Raw genomic sequence first — 20432 nt, 5'->3', positions numbered from 1 at the left:
TTTTAAAGCCTGACACCGCCCCGTATTCCTGTATTTCTTTCTCCAGAGCGGGGAATGCAACCAATGGGTCCTTTAACAGGAGTAGGATGTCATCTGCAAACAATAAGATTTTCGTCTCAATACCCCCCCCTATAAGACCCCTTATTCTCTCGTGTGTTCTAATCCTCGATGCCAGAGGTTCCATTACTAGGGCAAACAGGAGGGGCGACAATGCACACCCCTGCCTGGTGCCTCTATGCAAGGGAAAGGAGCTAGTTAGTGTCCCATTAATCCGCACCGCCGCCCTCGGGTTCTTGTATATGAGAGACAACCATTCCACGTACTGTCCCCCCACACCAAATTTCTCAAGCACTGCGAAAAGAAATGACCAGCCGACCCGGTCAAAGGCCTTTTCTGCGTCTAATGACAGAAGGCAAAGAGGAGATGTAAGTATTTGGGCCCCTTGAATAACCTGTAGAGCTCTCCTAATGTTGTCAAAGGTTTGGCGCTCGTGGACAAAGCCCGCCTGGTCTTCATGTATTAGCTGTGGGAGGTATTTCTGGAGCCTGGTGGCCATAATTTTGGAGAATATTTTATAATCTACTCCTAATAGAGAAATAGGTCTATAGGAGCTGCACAGCTGAGGATCTTTGCCTTGTTTAGGGAGAACCGTGATCGTAGCCAGGTTCCATGTGGGTGGGATGCCTGTGACCCTGTCCAAAGAGTTAAACACCCGGAGCAACAGAGGGACCAATTGTTTTTGAAAGGTTTTATAAAATTTATTCGTAAAGCCATCTGGCCCTGGGGCTTTATGCATAGAAAGCCCATGAATCGTCTGTTCTATCTCTTCCTGTGCTATGGGTTCCCCTAGTGCTTGGTTTGCTATATCAGGGAGCCGCGGGAGTTCCACGCTCTCCAGATAGTTCCTAATCTCTTCTGCTGTACAGCTCGCCGTATCACCATATAGAGTCTTATAATATCCGCTAAAGGCTGCATCCAGGAACTCGGGTTCTGAGTGCACCACTCCCCCCGCATCCCTTAGGCCACCTATCGAGGTTCTGCTAGTGTGTTGGGCCAATTTATGGGCCAATAATCTGCTAGGTTTGTTACCAAATTCAAAATGTTGTTGGCGTACCCTCTGCAATTTTTCCGCCAGATCTGCTAGTTCCAATTCATGTATCTGAGTTCGAATTTTGTGTGCCTGCCCCCTCAGTTTCAGCGGGTTTTGATCTGTCCCCTCTTGCAACAATGTCTCCGTTTGTAGGAGTTGTTGGCGTAATTCAGTTTCTCTAGCACATCTCTCCTTCCATCTCTTTGACCTCATAGCTATCAGATGGCCCCTCATTACTGCTTTAAAGCCCTCCCAGAGCACAGTTGGGGAGACCTCGCCATTATCATTGAATAGGATATAATCCTGAATGATCAGTTCTATCTGGGAAATATTAGAGGGGTCCGCCAGTAGAGCATCATCTAAGCGCCATTGTCGCTTTATTTTATTGGGGTTTAATCCCTTGATTGATAATAATACCGGGGAATGATCCGACCATGTATGGGGGAGTATAGTATGTTCTCCCACTACCCCTAACAGAGAGGCGTCCCCCAGCCACAGGTCTATTCTAGAGGAGGACTGATGCACTATAGAAAAATATGTATATGCTCGCTGGGAGGGATTATCCCTTCGCCAAAAATCTATAAGTTGCCATCGCGTTACAAACTCATGTAAATGTCGCCTGTCTTGTTTAGCATAATTCGCATTACGTGTCGTGTTATCAAGTAGCGGGTGCAGGGTGAGGTTGAAATCGCCACCTATCAGGAGAGAGCCCTCCAGGTGCCGAAGCAATAACTGATCTAGGTCTGTAAGGAAATCCCCCTGCTTAGTGTTAGGGCAATATATATTCACCAGTGTATAGGTTTTCCCCCCCATTGTTAAGACAATCAGCAAATACCTCCCGTTTTTATCTTTGACAACCTTTTTTACCTCCCAGTTCTTGCCACTGCAAAATGCTATCAGAACTCCTTTGCTTTTCGTATTATCTGTATTGGAGGCAAAATATATAAGAGGGTATTTCTTATTAACACATAGATATTCGTATCTGGGCTTTAAATGGGTCTCTTGAATCATCCCTATATCTACTCCAAGCCGCCCCAATTCCCGGAACAGTAGCTGCCGTTTCCTAGGTATATTCAGCCCTCGAACATTGAGTGACATGCATTTAATGTCTCCCATTACCCCTTAGTATACATCCATCCTCCCCGTTTCAGCGCTTGTACTGTGTTCACATCTTGTGTCCTATTTGCTGCTAGAGACATACATGGCCTGTTTCTGTTTCTCATTACTCCCCCCTGTTCACCCCCCCCCCCCTCCCAACTTTTCCCCATACATTTTAGGCATCCCAGAAATCTCTTTGGGTGCCTACTCAGAGAGGAAGGAACAGCTGGCCCTGCCCCGGGGCCCCACAACAAAAACACATCACAACTACCTCTTATCCAATGCTGGGGTACAACTCAACATTTTCAACATCCAGCAACCATCTTATGGATAGTAACATTCCCAGATATACAGTTCATGCCTCATCAGGTGATCCCTGAGGCTGATTGTTGACGCTGTAATCTTTTCGGGCCTTTTCCCACTCGTTGCCATTTTGGCGGGAGGGAGCGGGAGTTTGATCTTGCTCCCGAACCGGCCTCCCGCCTGTCATTCTCATCTGCAGTCTCCGGGCATATTGCTTTGGCTTCCATGAGAGATTGAATCTGATGTTGTTTCCCATCTTTATAAAATACCAAGGCGAAGGGATGCCGCCATCTGTATTGGATCTTCTGCTCTCTAAGGTATCTCGTGAATGGTCGCAAATCCCCTCTCCGTCTCAACGTCGCCGCTGCCAGGTCCTGATATATTTCAACCTGGTAAGAATCCCATTTAAAGTTTGAAGTTTGTCGCATCATTTTCAGTATTTGTTCTTTTAGTTTATAACTGCTAAAGCAGGCAATGATATCTTTGGGTCTGTTACCTCTTACCGGTCCCAGCGCCCGGTGTGCCCTCTCCAATTGCACTGCCTCTGGTTCCATGGTGGCCCCGTTCTGTGTGAACAGTTCTTGTACTATTTTTTGTACTACTTGCTCACTGTCCTGGTATAAAGGTGTGTCAGGTAGGCCACGAAATCTCAAATTGTTGCGGCGACCCCGGTTCTCCAGATCCTCCAATTTATCTTGTAGTGATTGCTGTTCGCCTCGAATTTCAGAGATATGCTGATCCAACGAGCCGAGGGCCTCGCTGTGAGCTTCCACCTGGGCCTCCGTGTCTTCTAGCCGCACCCCCAGCTCTCTTATTTCGTCACGCAAGTCTGTGCCCAGTTTTGCTACCTCGGCTCGCAGTGCTTTGAGGTCCGCACTGATGTTTTGCAGGCATAGTTGCAGGCTTGGTTGTTCTTCTTCTATTAAGTCTGTTGCAGACCGCCGTTCCAGCGCTGTCTCCTGGGGTTTTATTTTCTCTGCTGGCTCTTTATTTTTCCGTGCGTCCGCCATCTTGTTTTCCGCCGGGGTCGCACCTCCAGCGAATGCAAACCTCGATAGATCAGCCACAGTTCGGCGAAAACTCATGCACTATCGTGGTACAAGGTCCCGACTTAGCGTTGCCGTCAGTTTTAGCTTTCCAGCTTTGTTTTGGATCGCGTTCGCGATCGTTCTTGCCGCGAGGCCGCCGGAGCTAGCAGTTCAGGCGTCCATGCTGCTCGTTGACGTCACTTCCTCCTCACAACTTTATGTTATTAACGTGACTTATTGGCTGATATCTCTGTACTGCCATTCACTGGCTAGCAATTTTCCATTGTCAAGTAGACTGGAATATCTTTGACTTCTGAGGCAGGCGCTTGCCACACTGAAACACAAGACTGTGTAGAGTCCATTCAGTCTCCTTGATATTTTGGACTTATCAGCCTTTGTATCTTACATATTTTTAGTATCATCAATAAATTGTTTCCCCTGATCGGAATTACATTGGTCTCCTCCAATTGTTTTTTTTTTTTTGTTCTTGTGTTGTGCTTTGGCGGCAGTCTTTCTTTTTTCATTAACAAGTCAGTACAGGCGGACTTGGCCCTGCAAGGCCACTGCCTAGGGGGTGGTAAGTAGTAGCTTGTGTGCATGGATCCCAGTGTGAACTTCCTTTTCCTTCCTCTATCCCTCCAGTGTTGTCTTTCTGCATACAATCTAGCACACATGAGGAACACAAGTCAAAATAGCCCTGACAAAAATAAAATCCGGAATAAAGGCCCAAACACAAAAAAGCCCTGACAAAAAAAAAAAAGTCCACGACAAATCAGCCGCTGACAAAAGGGTTTGCCCACAATTTGGCCCCCAACTAAAGGACCCACCCCAAATATTTTACCTGTTCTACTCCTTGAGCCCCCCCCCCCCAACAAAAGGGCCTGCACCCGAGTATTTTACCTGTTCTGCTCTTGATACTGCTCCCGACTATCTTATCTATTCTCCTCCTATGTGTTCTGCTGAATCCCGCGGTATGTCTCCCTCTCCCCTGGATCAGGCTGAGAGAAGGCCCAGACGCTGGCTACAGCAGTCTGCCTAAATTGCTGCTGGATCCATGGATGAGGAAAGAGTAGAGGATCCCGAAGGGGAGGAGGAAAACCCTGCAACACACTGCAATGGTTGCCAATAGATGTCAAGTAGGCTTCCTGGGTCTAGAAGGGTAAGGCAATATTTATGTTTAACAGTTTTTTATTGATGACCATTCCAAAAGTACAAATCCACCTGAACATGGCAGTCTCAAAACATTTGTATAAAACTCAGTGGAACAACACTGAAAACATGTATCATTACATATAGCCATCAATTTTGTCATATAACATTGTCCCTCCCTCCCCCCAAATCCCTATTCTGTATTATTTTAGAAGAGAAAAAATTATTCTATTGATGTTACTGTCAATTGTAAATATTGTCAATAAACATTTATCTAATACAAGTCTTTGTCTGTTTTCCCCCCCCCCCCCCGTTTATTCCTTATCATAATCGAATCTAGAGTGTCATCAAAAGGTTTCATTAAAGGTTCCTTTCCTCCCCTTCCCCCCCCTCCCCTCCCCCCCTATTCCTATACCATGTAATTCTATATTAGCGTTAACCATTAAACATATAAAGCCATTTATCTTCCCCTACCTTCCTCTCCCATGAGTGTGTTCACCAATAAACTGCGAGCTCTGCTGGATAGAGCCTGTACGTATGGTTCCCAGACTTCCCAAAATCGTTGTCTACTTCTAGGGCTACTAGTCATAGCACGTGCTTCCATTCGCACCAAGGAATGAAGCGAACTCCTCCATTGCCAGAAGGAGGGCCCTATGTCTTGTGTCCAGTGTTGTAATATACATTGTTTCCCAACCATTAGTACCTTATAAATAAATAGATTTTCTTTATGTCGTAGTATTGACCCTCTTCCCCTTAATCCAAGCACAACAGTTTTAGACTCTAACCGAAGCTTCCTGTGTAGCATGGCCTCACAATATTCCAGCACTGGGCCCCAAAAATCTTGTATGACCGGACATCCCCAAAACATGTGATATAGTGTTGCTCTCTGAAAATGACATTTACTACAATGTGTTTCTTGCAATCTACCTGCGTAATAGGCCTGTATGGGAGACATATATGCCCTCAGAACAATTCTAAATTGTATCTCCCTATATCTGGCACTCTCCACTTTATGTACTATCTCCTTTAGAGATTGGACTATATCTCCACTGCTGATCTCTACCTTTAAATCCTCAGACCATCGTCTTGCCACTGCTTCATAACTACGATGCTTGGCTATCAAATTTAACTGTTTATATAGTATGGACACCGTAGTCTGTTCTCTTCCCTTAGGCAAAAACAAATTCATCAGCAGCTCATATATCCCTCTATCACATTTTCCCCTATGTAGTTTCTCAATATAACTGTGGATCTGGCAGTAAGCATACCATGTCACATTCTCTGCCCCCACCATGTCCTCTAAAGCCTCTCTTGATACAATCTTTCCCGTATCTTGCATAACATCTGCCACTAGTACCACTCCCTCCTGTGCCCACTTGACAAATTTCGGACAATTATTCCCCGGTCCGAATGCTCCATTCCCTACTAGTGGGAGGAGATCCGTACATCGTGGGTTTTTATTTAATCTCCTCAATATGTACTGCCATATACTTCTCATTGGGTCCAATAAGATATGATGTTTCCATTCCTTTGGTATCATTTTACTCTCTACATGCATCATATAATAAGGGTGATATGGTCTAAACAATGCACTCTCAATATTCCATTCCGTATGCTCTTCTGTTTCCATAATCCAATCTGCTAAGTGTCTAGCTAGACAAGCCCAATTATACTGTTTAATGTCAGGCAGCCCCAGTCCCCCCTCTGTTTTTTTCCCATAGAGATATTCCAATTTAACTTTAGCCTTTTTCCCACTCCAACAGAATCTAGTCAACATTCCACGGATCTTCTTTATATCTTTAGTCTGTATGACTAGTGGCAATTGTCTTAAGACATACAGCCACTTTGGGAAAAGTATCATTGTAAACAAACCCACTCGCCCACTTAAAGTTAAGGGCAGTCCCTCCCATATTGCTAATTTATGTCGCGTATATTGCAGTAACTGGTCTATATTCTGTCTATATAAGCTACTCATATCACTTGTTAGTATTATGCCTAAGTATTTAAATTCCTTGTTCGCCCATCTCAATGGGAACCTGCCCTTCCATTTCTTCTTTACCAGATTGGTTGTGGGCAATCCCTCTGACTTTTGAAAATTCAATTTAAATCCCGAAAAGGCCCCATATTCTTCAAAAACCTCCATCAATACCGGTAGCGATCTCTCCGGTTTAGCTAGGTGAACCAAAATGTCATCGGCAAACGCCGATATCTTAAATTCTCTGGTTCCCAGTTTTATACCTTCAATCTCTGGGTTACTTATGATTTCCCGAATCAACGGGTCTAGCGTAATAGCAAACAGTAAGGGAGACAGAGGGCATCCCTGTCTGGTACCTCTATTAATTACAAAATTTCGAGAGTACGCTCCGTTAACCATCACTCTCGCCATAGGATTCTTATATAATATAGAGATTGCTTGTGTGAAGTAACCTTCAAATCCATACGCTCTTAATGAAGCAAACAAGAACTCCCACTCTACTCGATCAAACGCCTTTTCGGCGTCGAAACTAATCAATAAGGAATCTCCTCCCTCTCTGCGTACGTTCTCTATTGATGCCAGTATCAGTCTAATATTTTTCCCACTCTGTCTCCCCTGTATAAATCCCACCTGAGGGGTCGCCACTATGCTTGGTAATACTTTTGCCAATCTTGAGGCCAGAATTTTAGCTAGCAGCTTGGCTTCATAACTAATCAGTGAAATTGGTCTATATGAGTCTGGTATGGTCGGATCTCTCTCAGGTTTTGGAAATACTATTATATCCGCTAATCGCAAAGACTGTGGAAGTTCACCTAATTCAACTGATCTATTAAAGAACTTTGTTAAAGGGCCTCCTATATCCTGCATTAAAATTTTGTAGAATTCAGCCCTATATCCATCTGGCCCCGCCGCTTTATGCAAGGCACTAGCTCTAATTTCTTTAAGGACCTCCTCAGTCTCAATCGGTTTATTTAGCTCCCTCTTCTGTTGTTCTGAGATCTTTGTCTTATTGATATTTTCTAGGTATATGTCAGGGTCTAGATCATCATCATCATTTTTGGCATATAGTCTAGCATAATAATCTTTAAATACGTCTCTTATCTCTGTATCATCATGTACTAGGTTCCCCCTCTGTGTCTTGATCACCAACACTCTCCTCTGCCCCTTCACCTTCCTCACCAGCCCTGCCATCAGTTTCCCGGGTTTATTCCAAAATCTATGCAATTGATATCTATAATATTCAACAGATTTAGTGGCTCGCTGATGTAGCAGTTCATTTAAATTTACCTGAGTGGCTAACAGTTGCTCTCGGATATGATTTGCTACCCCTTGTCCATAAGCCCTCCTCAATTGCACCAACTGCTCCCCCAATCTAATGATCTCTCGATCTCTCTGTTTTTTCTTTCTGACACTGTATGCTATAATCTCACCTCTTAACACAGCTTTCCCAGCCTCCCAGAACAATATTGGTGTATCCATGTGTGCATCATTATATAGTGCATATTCTTCCCATTTTCTCCTAATATATTGCCTAAAATCTTGATCATAATACAGATCTAAGGGGAATATCCACCTGAACTCTCTACTTTGCGCATTCAGATCTTTAAACTCAATCGATATTGCCGCATGATCCGAAATTATCGTGGGATCTATTGCTGCCTCCAAGATGTCTGCAAAACTATCTTCATCTATCAGTATGTAGTCTATTCGCGATTGCGTGTGATGAGCTCTAGAATAGTGCGTATAATCTTTAGTATTAGGGTTAAGAACCCGCCACACATCAACCACTCCCAGAGCCCCACACATCAAATTGATACCTTTATCTATCCCTCCCATCGCACCTGCTATATGGTGTGATTTATCCATGGTGGGATCAGCTACCATATTGAAATCACCCCCAATTATCTTCTTCGAAACATTAAATTGCTGTATCTTACTTATGAGAGAGTGGAAGAATTTCTTACTGTACACATTAGGGGCATATATGTTACTAATAAGGTAGGTGGTGTTATTCACCTTGACCTGTGCCAGAATATATCTCCCTTCAGAATCAATACACATCTGCCCCACCTCAACCTGGAGTGATTTATGGAACAATATCACTACCCCAGCCTTCTTCCCCACCGCTGGGGTCTCCAGTACTGTTCCCACCCACCAGGTTTTAAGCTTAAGGTGCTCCTGAGACGATAAATGTGTCTCCTGGAGAAGTGCTATATCCGCTCTTTTCTTTTTGAGACTATGTAAGATTTTCTTTCTCTTAATGGGAGATGAAATACCCCCCACATTCCAAGAGTATATCCTTAATCCCATCAGTCTCCTAAGTCTCGCTTATGCAGCAACCAATGTTCCACATTCACATAAGAGCAGTCATGGTGTCCCAGCAGCACCACTCCTGCTGTTTGTGTCCGCAGCCACTCCTCATTCAACTCACTCATATTTCTCTTCTGACTCCATATGTCTAATTGAGGTTCTGTTAACCTAATTTTATATAACCCCCTATCTCTCACCCCCCCCCCCTCTCTCCCCCCAAGCTCCCATCCTTCAAATCCTCCCTCCCTCCCTCCTGTTCCAAGAACTAGTCACTTATTAACCCCTACACTCACCCTGCCGTTATTATTTACCCCTCTAACTCTTCCCAGTCTTAACCACCAACATATTCACAAATTTACACATCACTGTTCGTATACCAGTCTTTGATCATCTTCTTTCACCACATCCTGGCAATGGTTCAGCATACTGTGCTGTAATTCAGTTCTGTGTATTCTTTCAGCCTTATTTTGCATTCCGCCTCTCCATGCTCATACGACCCTTGTAATTCAACATTATATTCCACAGTCCATGTCTGATTCCTCCGTTGTATATATGTATTATATCATCCCCACTATCCCATATGTTCAAGCATTGATCAGGACTTAACTAAATCTCTTTCCATCCTTCAATGTTCAATCTTTGAGAAATCCATAAGTTTTCCGGGGGTGATTTCCCATAGCACATTAGTTTCAAATAAGCCCCTGTCTTGTGGAGCTCCCTCAGATGCTTCTGTAGTTATATCCTTCCCCTTTGAGGGTCTATTCACCGCCATGTTGTTGAATGTATGCTTTAGCTGCTTCAACAGTGTCCAAAAATTTAGTGACTCCATTGATCGTGAGACGTAACTTAGCCGGATACAAGAGCGCAAATTTTATTTTTTTATTGAAAAGGTCCGTACATAAAGGTGCAAAGGACTTCCTCCTCGCCTGCACCTGTTGAGAATAATCCTGAAAACAAAGGATCTTCTTGTCTTGGTAGGTGAGAGTTTTGCCTCCTCTTATCGCTTCCAGAATATGTTGTTTATGCCGAAAGTTCAGAGCTTTTAGTATGACTACTCGCGGCCTGTTCTCAGGCTGTCTCGGAGGCCCAACTCTATGGGCTCGTTCAATACAAAAACTCTGTAGTTTGTCCTCTATATGTAATGTTTTCGGCAGCCAATCCTCCAAAAAGGTAGGCAAATCTTTATCTAGAAGCGATTCTGGTAAACCAACCAAACGGAGGTTATTTCGCCGGCTCCTATTTTCCAAATCATCAATCTTTGTCTCCAGATCCTGTACTTTCTTCTCCAGTTTCTTGTTGATCTCCTTCTGTGCCTCCACCGTCTCCTCCATCTCTGAAATCCGCTGCAAACCTTCATCTAGCTCCATATTTATACTGTCTATACGCTCATGAGCCTCCTCCGCCCGATCGAGCAATTGCTGAAGCTTTTTGTCCAACGCGGCCTCAACCGCTGCTGTAACCTCGGCCGTGATCTCCGTCAGCCATGCGGATCCCACCGCTAATTCGCCGGGATCTCGCTGGTCGGCCATCTTGGTTTCTGGCGGTTTCGATTTGTCTCGTTCTTTTCTCACTGATTTCGCTGCCATTCTCGGTTTCTTCGCTCAATCTCTACTCGCCAGTCGCTTTCCCACCTTTTATGATTGAAATTGTGGCGTTTCGCTCCTTGGGTAGGTCTAATTATCTGATTTTCGGGTGAGTGTGCGCGGAGCTTAGCTTTCCAGCGTCAGCCCCGCACCATGGCGTCACGTGACCTCTCAGGGTAAGGCAATATTTAAATGAGTATGTTGTTTTTATAAAGCTGTCTGCCTATTGTCTTGTTCTAAAATTGTCACATATTTTACTCTTTAATTACTTTAACAAAACAGAGAGAACATTGCATTAGACCCTTTCTGTTTTGAAATTAGAATGGACACTAATATGTTGTAAATCTATTAATTACCTCAGGGTAAAACAAGCTCCTGTGTAAAAGCAAGCAATAATCTGGAAGTTACTTACTATGGTTGAGCTACCTGCTTACATCATTCAATAAATTTCTACCATACTTATTATTTTTGCGAAGGGCTATTTTATTACAGGGTCTATTTTGTCAACGGCAATATTGTCAAGGGCCATTTTGTCTGGGATATTATGTTGGGGTGCCCACAGAGGATTTTATTTTTTGTTATTTATTCTTCTTCTTGTTCAGTCATGTCATTATCTACAAGTTGACATTTGCACAGATAGTACTGTATTTACTCATGTATAAGTCAACGGCAGTTTGAGAACTAAAAATGGCCCAAAATGCTGTCAACTGTGTATAAGTTGAGCCTGGGTCCCACATTGCTCCCTCTTTCTCTCTCCCCTCCACCTCCTGGACCAAAATTGCTCCCTCTCTTTCTCCCTCCCCTTCAGCATCTAACCCCTGTATTTCACAAATCCACCCACCCCCCTTCTCATAGACCACAGTTTCACAGATTTCAACAGATGTCAGAACAGACTATTTCCTGCTGGCATTAAGCTAAATCATTAGATTTCAGTATGTGAGGATTATATACTTATGCCTCATTGATAAGTCTTCAGTTCAGTTTTATTTATCACTCTCTCACTCTAAACTAAGGCAAGTTCACAAAAGCAAATTTTCTAGAAAAATATTTTTATCACTTACTTTTCCTATCCAAGGAGAATGCTTTATTCAAGAATCCAAATTTCTCAGCACCCACACACACTCCTGTTTTTCTTTTACCAAAAAGAAAAAGCAATCAGAATTTCATTTACCAACTCTTTCTACACCCACTGTCTCAGCTAAAATTCCTTTTTCAACCTACTGCTTGAGCCATCAGTCAAATGGCTTTTAGGTATCTCCAGGTCACCTGATAATTGTCATGCAGCCATGCCCTCCTCTCAATATACATGCTCAGCACAAACTTTCAGCCAGCCAGATCATTTACAGATTTTAAACAATCACAACTACTTATTTTTATCACTCCCCAGTCTCACTTGCACACCTCCTTCCCAACATCTTCTCTTTAATTTGAGCACTTTACAAGCTTACCCTGAATTAGAGTTCGTCCCACAGAAGGCACATATATAGCACTAGCTCTATCCTCTAAAGGAACTTCAGTACAGCCAGAGTGCCTACCCCCATGAAGCTAACAATAGCAAGAGTGCTCTGGCACTGAACAGATTAGAATGACCCAGAGATAACAGGACCCTGATATATATCAAGTCTAAATAAATGATTAATGGCATTTTGAAGTCAAAATTTTTTGACTTACACAAAAGTATACATGGGAAATACATTTAATTATTTACCATTAAGAAGCTAATTGATATCCATAACAAAGGATGGTAGATCAGAGGTGGTAAAAATGCTTTGAGATACAGAGGGTAGTGATGGATATGTAGGAGTATCTCTTACTATTGTAATCACAGTTCAATGTGTACTGTATGTTTGGTACTGAAAAATGTAATTAAAGACCAATTTAAAAAAAATTTTTTAAAGAAAGAATCAGCCAAGCCCCAGAAACTTTCAGCGTTCATGGACTGTTCAGGTCATTAATTACTATCTTACTATGTTATTTCGTTATGGATTAGTTTAATTCCTCTGTCTCATAAACACATTATGAAAGAAGAAAAATTAAATCAACACATATTCTGAGATTTCCATTCTCTAACGAACCAAAGTATGTAACTATTTAATTTTATTTGCTGAATTTGTGAACTGTTTTGCATTGTTTTTTCAGATTATAAAGACAGCACACAGGTTTTGAAGAGAGAATAGAAAGTAATGGCAGTTCTTATATATAATACTCAAACTTGCTGTAGAGCCAATCATCTGACAAAGAGCACCCAAATAACAATAACTGGCATATTCTCTAATATTGGCAACTTAGGGCTGTTTGAATCTACATATTTCAGAACAGATCTCAGAATTTGTCAAGATCAATGCTGGCAACATGATACCTTTAACTACACTAAATTTGCTATGGAAAGACCTCTGCAGAACCCCCCCCCCCCCCCCTTGATAATTTCTCCCACTGATAATAACTATACTCTGAGGGCACTCTCCAGATCAGTTATGCATCCAGGCTAATTTTCCTACTCTGTTTATAAATATGTTTAATCATGTTTGATATACCGTCATTCAAAATAACAGAACAGTTTCCAAAATTAACATAAAGAGGGAGCAAGGAAACAGAACGCCATCAACTTGACAGGAAAGCAGAGTAGGCAGAAGTCATCATCCATGGGGAAGTGGATAGAACAGGCCAGTGAACCCCCCTACCTCCCACTAAGTCCCAGAGAAAGCAATAAATCTAGCCCTGACCTTCTGATAGGAGAACTCATTTCTCAAAGAAAGGGGAAGTACATTCCACAGAGACGAGGCAGTGAAAAGATGACACAGAGGCTGATTTTCAAAGCGCAGGAGTTAGAACAGCTAACTCCTGCAGTCTGCACTGTGACCCAATATTCAATGCAGGGACATTTCCGGTGAGCAGCACCAAGTATCAGGTTTATCTTTGGCTGGTCAGAATTTAACCAGCCAAGCTGATATTCAGTCCTGGCCGGTTAAATTCAGACCAGCCAAATATATTTTAGGGTTGAACACGGCCAAGCTTGGCCGGTCACATTTCAGCGGTATATGGCTGGCCATGTATCACTGAATATTGGTGGATAGCCGTTTTTCTGGCATTTAACTAGCCAGATGCCAATCCTGGCCTATCAAATGCCGTTGAATATCAAGGGGACAATGCCTAGATGACATGAGCCATATTTGATGTACTAATGGTAGCACATGATGATTATCCTTAAGCGCATGCAATGGTATAGAAGAGGACTAAAGAATGATGGGGAATACCAATATACAGAACCCTGTGAGCCAGAACAAAGATCTTAAAATGTATCCAATACTGTATTGTGCGCCCATGGTGTTGATGAAGAGGGGTAATGTGATCAAATTTCTTTGCATGGAAAAGAAGTCAGATAGCAGTATATTGAATTGATTGTACCTGGAAGAGTAAAAATCCTGATTAAAGTTGAAATATATCATATGTATTAATGAAACCTAGTCTCACCAATAGCATCCTAGAACTCCTATAAGCTACTGACGCAAACAGATTTCTGTAACACTATACAGAATTGTCAGCACTCCCTATGACTTATCACAACATGGAGCAGGGGTTTACAGAACAGCAGCAGATAATGACAGCAAGACCCACCTGCTCAATACTGATGTTAGAATACAGTAGACAGAAATCTAACCCGTCCCGTGGAAATCTAACCCATCCTCGTCCATCCCCATGGGGAATCAAACCCATCCCCATCCCCGTCCGTCACTGCAGGAATCTGACCTATCTCCACCGCAAGTAATCTTCTCCATTCCAGCCCCACCCCCCACGAAAGCCAGATTCTATAAACAGTAAAAATAAAAATCATTTTCTTCCATACTCTTAAGAAAGCAGATGTACAGATCAGCCCAGGACCCAAAGCAGTCCAAATTCCAAAACAAAGTCATAAACAACACAGTTTATACCTAATTGTTCAACAACCTTTAGGATTCATCTTTGGGTTTTAAAAGCAAAACCATGTGCATGGAAGGACTGGATAAATGAATTAGAACAAAGTTTTAAAACAAATGCCCTTAATATGCAATTCTTGGTAGCAATAATGCAACAGTGATGGAATATTCACAAAGCAAGCAGCCTGAGGCAACTGATTTATTTTTTTTACTTAACATAATTAACTTTGTATGAACTTGGCAGCTAATAGTGTGCTGAATTGGACAATGCTGGCACATTTAGACTGACGCTGGACAAAACTCCTGAATGAAGGAAGCCCTTCCCTAATTATTCAATACCACTCTGTGAAAAAGTAGCAATAAAAAAGGAAAGTGCATTTTTACAATATACCACTGCAATCCACAAAACAAAAGGAGCAAGTTCCACATGCCATCTTTTTCTTTTGTTGTAGGCACAGGAAATGCTCCCAAGGTTTCAACCTAATTCATGTTTAATGTAGAATATAAGTGTATACTGTAAATGTAAATAGACAGAAACTCTGAATATTGAGCACCTGATTCTCATAACATGATGTCTGTTTTACTGGCCCTTTACAAGGAGATAAAATCTCTGCACAAATATAACATGTGCTAGGGTGTCCCTATAACCAGCCGCTCAAAATGACACACTGATTACAATTTATAACAAAAAATTATTACTCTACCTATGAAATGTTATTCCATTATTACACTTCCTCTACGTACATTCGTATGCTGCGCAAGCCGGCATGTTTGAAAATATAAGTGAGATTAAGTAAATATGACTCCAATAAAGAATGACAACGTGGATGCAGCAGCTCATAGGCTTGCTTGCAAAGTTTTGAGTGTACGGAATTGACAGCTATGTGAGGAAGGGGAAACAGAGACTTACCTAAAATGGCTTCAACTTTTTATCATCTCAACTCCATCCATCTACCTCCCCTCTGGCCCTGGGTGCCCTCCTGGCACATAACTCAAGGCACCCTAGTGATCTAGTGGCTTCTTCGGGGCACCACGAAAGTTTCACAAGGCTGCCATTGGAAGTCTCGGCAGCCATTTTAAAAAAAGTAGAGACGAGAGGATCAGCTCCGCGACAGCGGGCAGGAAAGAGTGGGGATCTTTCCTGCCATGAAGAAGCCACTAGACCACCAGGGTATCTTGAGGTATGTGCCAGAAAGGCACCTTGCACTCAGGGGAAGTAAGGCACTTCCGAAGGAATCCCTAAGGACCTGGGTGCATCCCAAGGGGATCTAAGTGGGATTCCCGCAGTACCTGCAGGAACCCAGCTATCCCCGCTCCCACGCAGCTTTCTAGTACACAGTGCCTATCTTATCTCTGGCTTTACCTTCATATTACAAGGCACAAATCATTATTGATCATTACTGTGGCATTTCCTATTTGATAAGGTTGATCATCTCCAAAATCCCCCAAATTATTCTTTTTTTACATTAAGTTTTCATGAAAAGTTTCTTGTTTTCTTAAATATCTCAGCTGACACACAAACCTCTTCACTGGTGATGTCTTCCTTGTTGTGACGTTCCAGCATCCTAAGCTCATGTTCAGTAATGTCCAGTGACATCAGGCAATGTCTCTCCATGCCTTCACAGGGATTGTGACCTGGATCTTCAGCATTCTTTACTGCTTGGGTACCTTCACCTCCATTTTCATTCTGTTCTCTCTCTTTACTAGCACATGATGCACTCACTGCTAAGCCTCGCCCTTCACTTTCCACCCAATCAGATTTATTGTGCTGGTGTTCATATTCATTGACTGATTTATCATCAGCTGGATCAGAGATGGCCTCCACTTTGTCCTTGTCCTTGGAGTCAGCCATGTTAAGCAACATACTTCTCAATGAAGTCAGCTTTTTCAACACACCAGTCAGAGTATCAACAGTTCTACAGAACAGATATGACAAAGGAATATTTATAAAAGTGACAAATTAATCCTGTTACAAACTCATATAGTACTATATAATAGCTATTCCAAGAAACGTGATTTTGCAATTCATGAATGAACAACTAAGATGAGGGAAAGGAAAAAGGAGGCACAGGTACCAGGGATGGAACTGAGAAGAGACAGGCATGAAGCTGCTGGTAAAAAGAATTGGGAGGGTAAAGGAAAAGATGAAAAAGGTGGAGAAGGTGAAGGGAAATGAGAAAATGCAGAGGAGTGAAAGGAAAGAAGGGGGGAGAAAAAGAAAATTCCCACTCACATACTTCCCTATTCATACCTGAATTGCCTCTTTTACCCTTGCAGAATAATACTCACAGCTCAAAATCCATCAATAAAATGAGGTCTGAGCTTCAGCACCTCTAGTTTGCCAAAAACAGTACCCAAATACTTAAAAAAAGAGGGGGGGATTACACACACACAGAGTAAGAGTTCTACCTAGGACAAAACAGATGACACTTCAACAAAGAATACATGCAACTATCACAAAGATGTAGATAATAATATTTTCTGCAAAAGAATGCTCTATTAGAGCTTCAGCAATGATGGAAAAACCTTCCAGATATATAAAAGAAACAAATTTGCATTAATTTTCACAAGAGTGTAATTTTAAATTAATGAAAATGTGAAAATAAAACTGTGAATTCTGTTTCATGCCTCTGAAAACAGCAGGGATGTGAATTTGATAGTGCACGTAGATTTAGTTGCATTGTAAAGGCAATATGGGCCAAGTTTTCCTCATTATTTAAATTGGTCAACTCCAATGTTAGACAAAATCAAGAGCTACACAAACTGTGACACAGGAGATGCTGATGGTTATGAGTCAGAATCCTATTTAAGCCAGCTTTAAGAGCAGGGCAAGGGATGTTGGACACTCATTCATCTGAGATAACAGTGTGTGTGAGCCATGCACAGATGAATATCGTGTATTAGGAATGTTTCAAACCCATTGAGTCTCAGTACTACAGCTCCAGTACATTTTCAGTCTAATTTGCCTCTTTTCCATTTGTTTCATTTTAGTTAATGTGTACTGCAGTACGCCTCTCCAATGTTTAAACTAACCCCAAGCATTATTTACAAATTTTATTAATCAGATGAGACCCTAATTTTAAATATGCCCACTAAGCCATAAGCTTTCCATGAAGCCTGTCTACTGCACCTATGTATAGACATCAGTTCACATGTTATAATCAAGGGTCAACAAAGTCAGTTATAGGTGGTTCTCGATCTGCTTACAGAAAATTACAAGAATTAGTTTTTGCTGGTTTGCTCTCAATGCCTTCTGAGGAAGCACAGCAAATCACCTATGTCATCAACCAGAAAACAGAGGGCATGCATGCCTCCTCCCAGCCCATCTCTGGCAGACAGAGAAATAAAATAATTTGCATACCCCGAGATTTACAAGCAGCAGCAGGATAAATTTGCGATTCCACTAACCTCAGAGCACTGTGTGATGGTGCTGGAGTGTCAGGAACCTGGGCAGCCAGATCCAGCAGCTCCCGAGACACAGATGCCAACTGCTCCTTCAGCTCACATGGCTGCAACAACATCCCTATAACAAAGCCAACAGAGGCTAAGTCCAAAACTAAAAGTTCTGCTTCTCAGACATCGAGGCCTATTTATCACACCGTATGAAACATGATCATTTACAGTTCACTAAAGGTTCTATGCCTGTTAGTCAGTAGAATGTTAAAGCACTGCAATAACATGTGCAAAGAACACATGGTTACCACAGTTTCTCACAAAACCTGTATCTACACTTCTAGAGTTGTTGTAACTGTTTCATGGTGGCCTCAACATGGTAAACATTACATTAATGGTAAAACCTTCACATTAATATTAATATGTTAAGTGAAAGCACAGGTGTTCAGAGCATGTTACCACCATTTAGTGAACAGGCCTCAGTCAGCACAGCACTACCTCTTCCTAGCCAAGACCTCTGGAAGCCAACCACTGGCTTGTTAGAAAGAGCACAGGTTGCAACAGAGTTTCACTGCTGTAAAGGATACAACATGAAATTTATTTGTAACTATTTATTTCCTGCTAGACCAGTCCAAACCAATCAGTTATATTCAGTGTGTTTTTTCTAGCGAAAAAGGGTGCCGGTACTCAAATGCCAGGCCACCCTTCAGGGGTGGGGTGATCACTGACAGACCCACCCCACAATAGCCAGGCCCCCTGCAACCAGTCACAGAATTGGTGTGTAGAACCTGAGCTCTTTCATTAAAACTTGGGGAGCGTGGGTCAATTTTAGAAGACAATGGAAAAGGTGCTGGTACTCTGTACCCCTCAAAAAAAGCCCTGGTAATAGCCCTAACCAACAGATAGAGGTAGAGAAACACAAACAGTTTCCAGTGACTTCACCAGTATAATATCAGGTGCAGTCTGGAACCAGTTACCATGAAACTAACAAAGCCTATAAAAACAGTGAAACCCCTCTGCGGTCCTCCAAAACCTTTTCAGAAACAAATACAAGAAAGTCTAATGTAATCAGAGCTCTTAAGGAAAAATGGTACAAAGACACTGAAGCCTCAAACAGACAACAAACACTCCCCAGCCCCTTGCTTTGCAGGATGGGATCCTGGACTGGTCTAGTAGGAGCCAAGGAAAGAAAATTAATAAGTAAGAATAAGCTTCACCTTCCCTATTCTCCAGCTAGATTGGTCCAAACCAATGGGATTTACCAAAGCCTTAAACATCACGTAGGAGGACGACAAGACTCCCTGCACAACCGCCCTGCCAAAGGTGCTGTCACCTCTGGCCCACATACCCAGCTTGTAATGCTAAACAAATGAATGGAGAGAGGACAAAGTTGCTATGTGACAAGTGTCCTCTAGCAAAACAGCCTGGGCCTCCACTCAGGTGGTGGCCTGGGTCCTAGTCAAATGAGCCTGTAAACCAGCCAGGACCACCTTGTTCACCACAAATATGCAGTCTCAACAGCCACCTTTATCATTCTGCTAACCCCCAATGATCATGTCACTCCTCTTTTTTACATATCATTGGCTCCCAGTTAGCTACAAGCTACAATTTTAGTCATTGCATTCAAGGTTTTAAAAACAGGACTGTGGCTCCTCTTTTTGATTCTTTAACTCCATTGGCTTCTACAGGACAACTAGTAATGACTGACTCTTAACTAGTTCCCTGTCCTCATAAGCACGATGGGAATCCACTAGGGTCTAAGCTTTTTATATTCTAGTCCCTTGCTTGTAGAATTTCCTCCCCAAACATTTCGCCTGGAGACCACATTATCAAAATTTAAGTCAGGTGTTAAGACTTACTTCTTTAATAGGGCCTTTGGAGAGGGCTGCCACTGGTCTGTTTTGGGACTACAGGTGCATACCCCCTTTTTCTCCTCTCTTCTTAACTTTTATAAATTCTAGATCGCTTTGACATGCGTGTGAATCACAGTATATCGTAACTGAGAATAAACAATTACCTTTGGAGAATTATTATGTGGATTCAATAACAATTACAATCTGCAAAGAATCTGCTTTGCAAGACATTAATTCAACAGAGATGCTTATTCAAAAGGGCAATACTGCGTTACATGATGTACAGACAACTTGCAGTCATTGTATAAAGCACATCCCACAGTTCAGACATTCTCAGTAGTAGAATGAATCGCACGGAACTGAGGCCACTTCAGCTTCTGGCTGACCATGGAGCTTGCTTACTGTGCCCAGATACATACATCAGGTCATATGTTAAAATCAAAGGCAAACAAAAAATTAATTATGGATGGTTCTTGGCCTGCTAACAAAAAGTTCAAGAATCTGGTTTTGCTGGTTTTCTGTTAACTCTGTCTAAAGTTGAACAGCAAACATCCATGCCACCAACCATCAAATAAAGGGACTGAGCATGCAAACTTCTCCCCAGTCCATCAGTGACTTGAATGACGAGACTCCACAGTCCTTGTATGGTTTAAGGGAGTGTGACAAATACTTAAGTGAGTCTTTATCTACCATCAAACTCTACATAAGATTGGCCATACAGGGTCAGATCAATGGT

The 20432-nt window shown here is 42.4% G+C and overlaps 1 protein-coding gene across 1 annotated transcript in view; it reads right to left on the bottom strand.

Moving 5' to 3' along the window:
* The window catches only part of WRN (WRN RecQ like helicase), a 442993-nt gene that overhangs the window by 347642 nt on the left and 74919 nt on the right, over nt 1-20432 (bottom strand). Inside the window, 2 exon segments of the mRNA XM_030194495.1 lie at nt 15973-16366; nt 17859-17973. Of these exon segments, the coding sequence (XP_030050355.1) occupies nt 15973-16366; nt 17859-17973 (509 nt within the window).

This window comes from Microcaecilia unicolor, chromosome 2 (assembly GCF_901765095.1).
Source record: "Microcaecilia unicolor chromosome 2, aMicUni1.1, whole genome shotgun sequence".
In the NCBI taxonomy this organism is placed as follows: Eukaryota; Metazoa; Chordata; class Amphibia; order Gymnophiona; family Siphonopidae; genus Microcaecilia; species Microcaecilia unicolor.
Note: the sequence above shows the minus strand (reverse complement) of the source record. Positions and strands in the feature narration are given on the sequence as shown.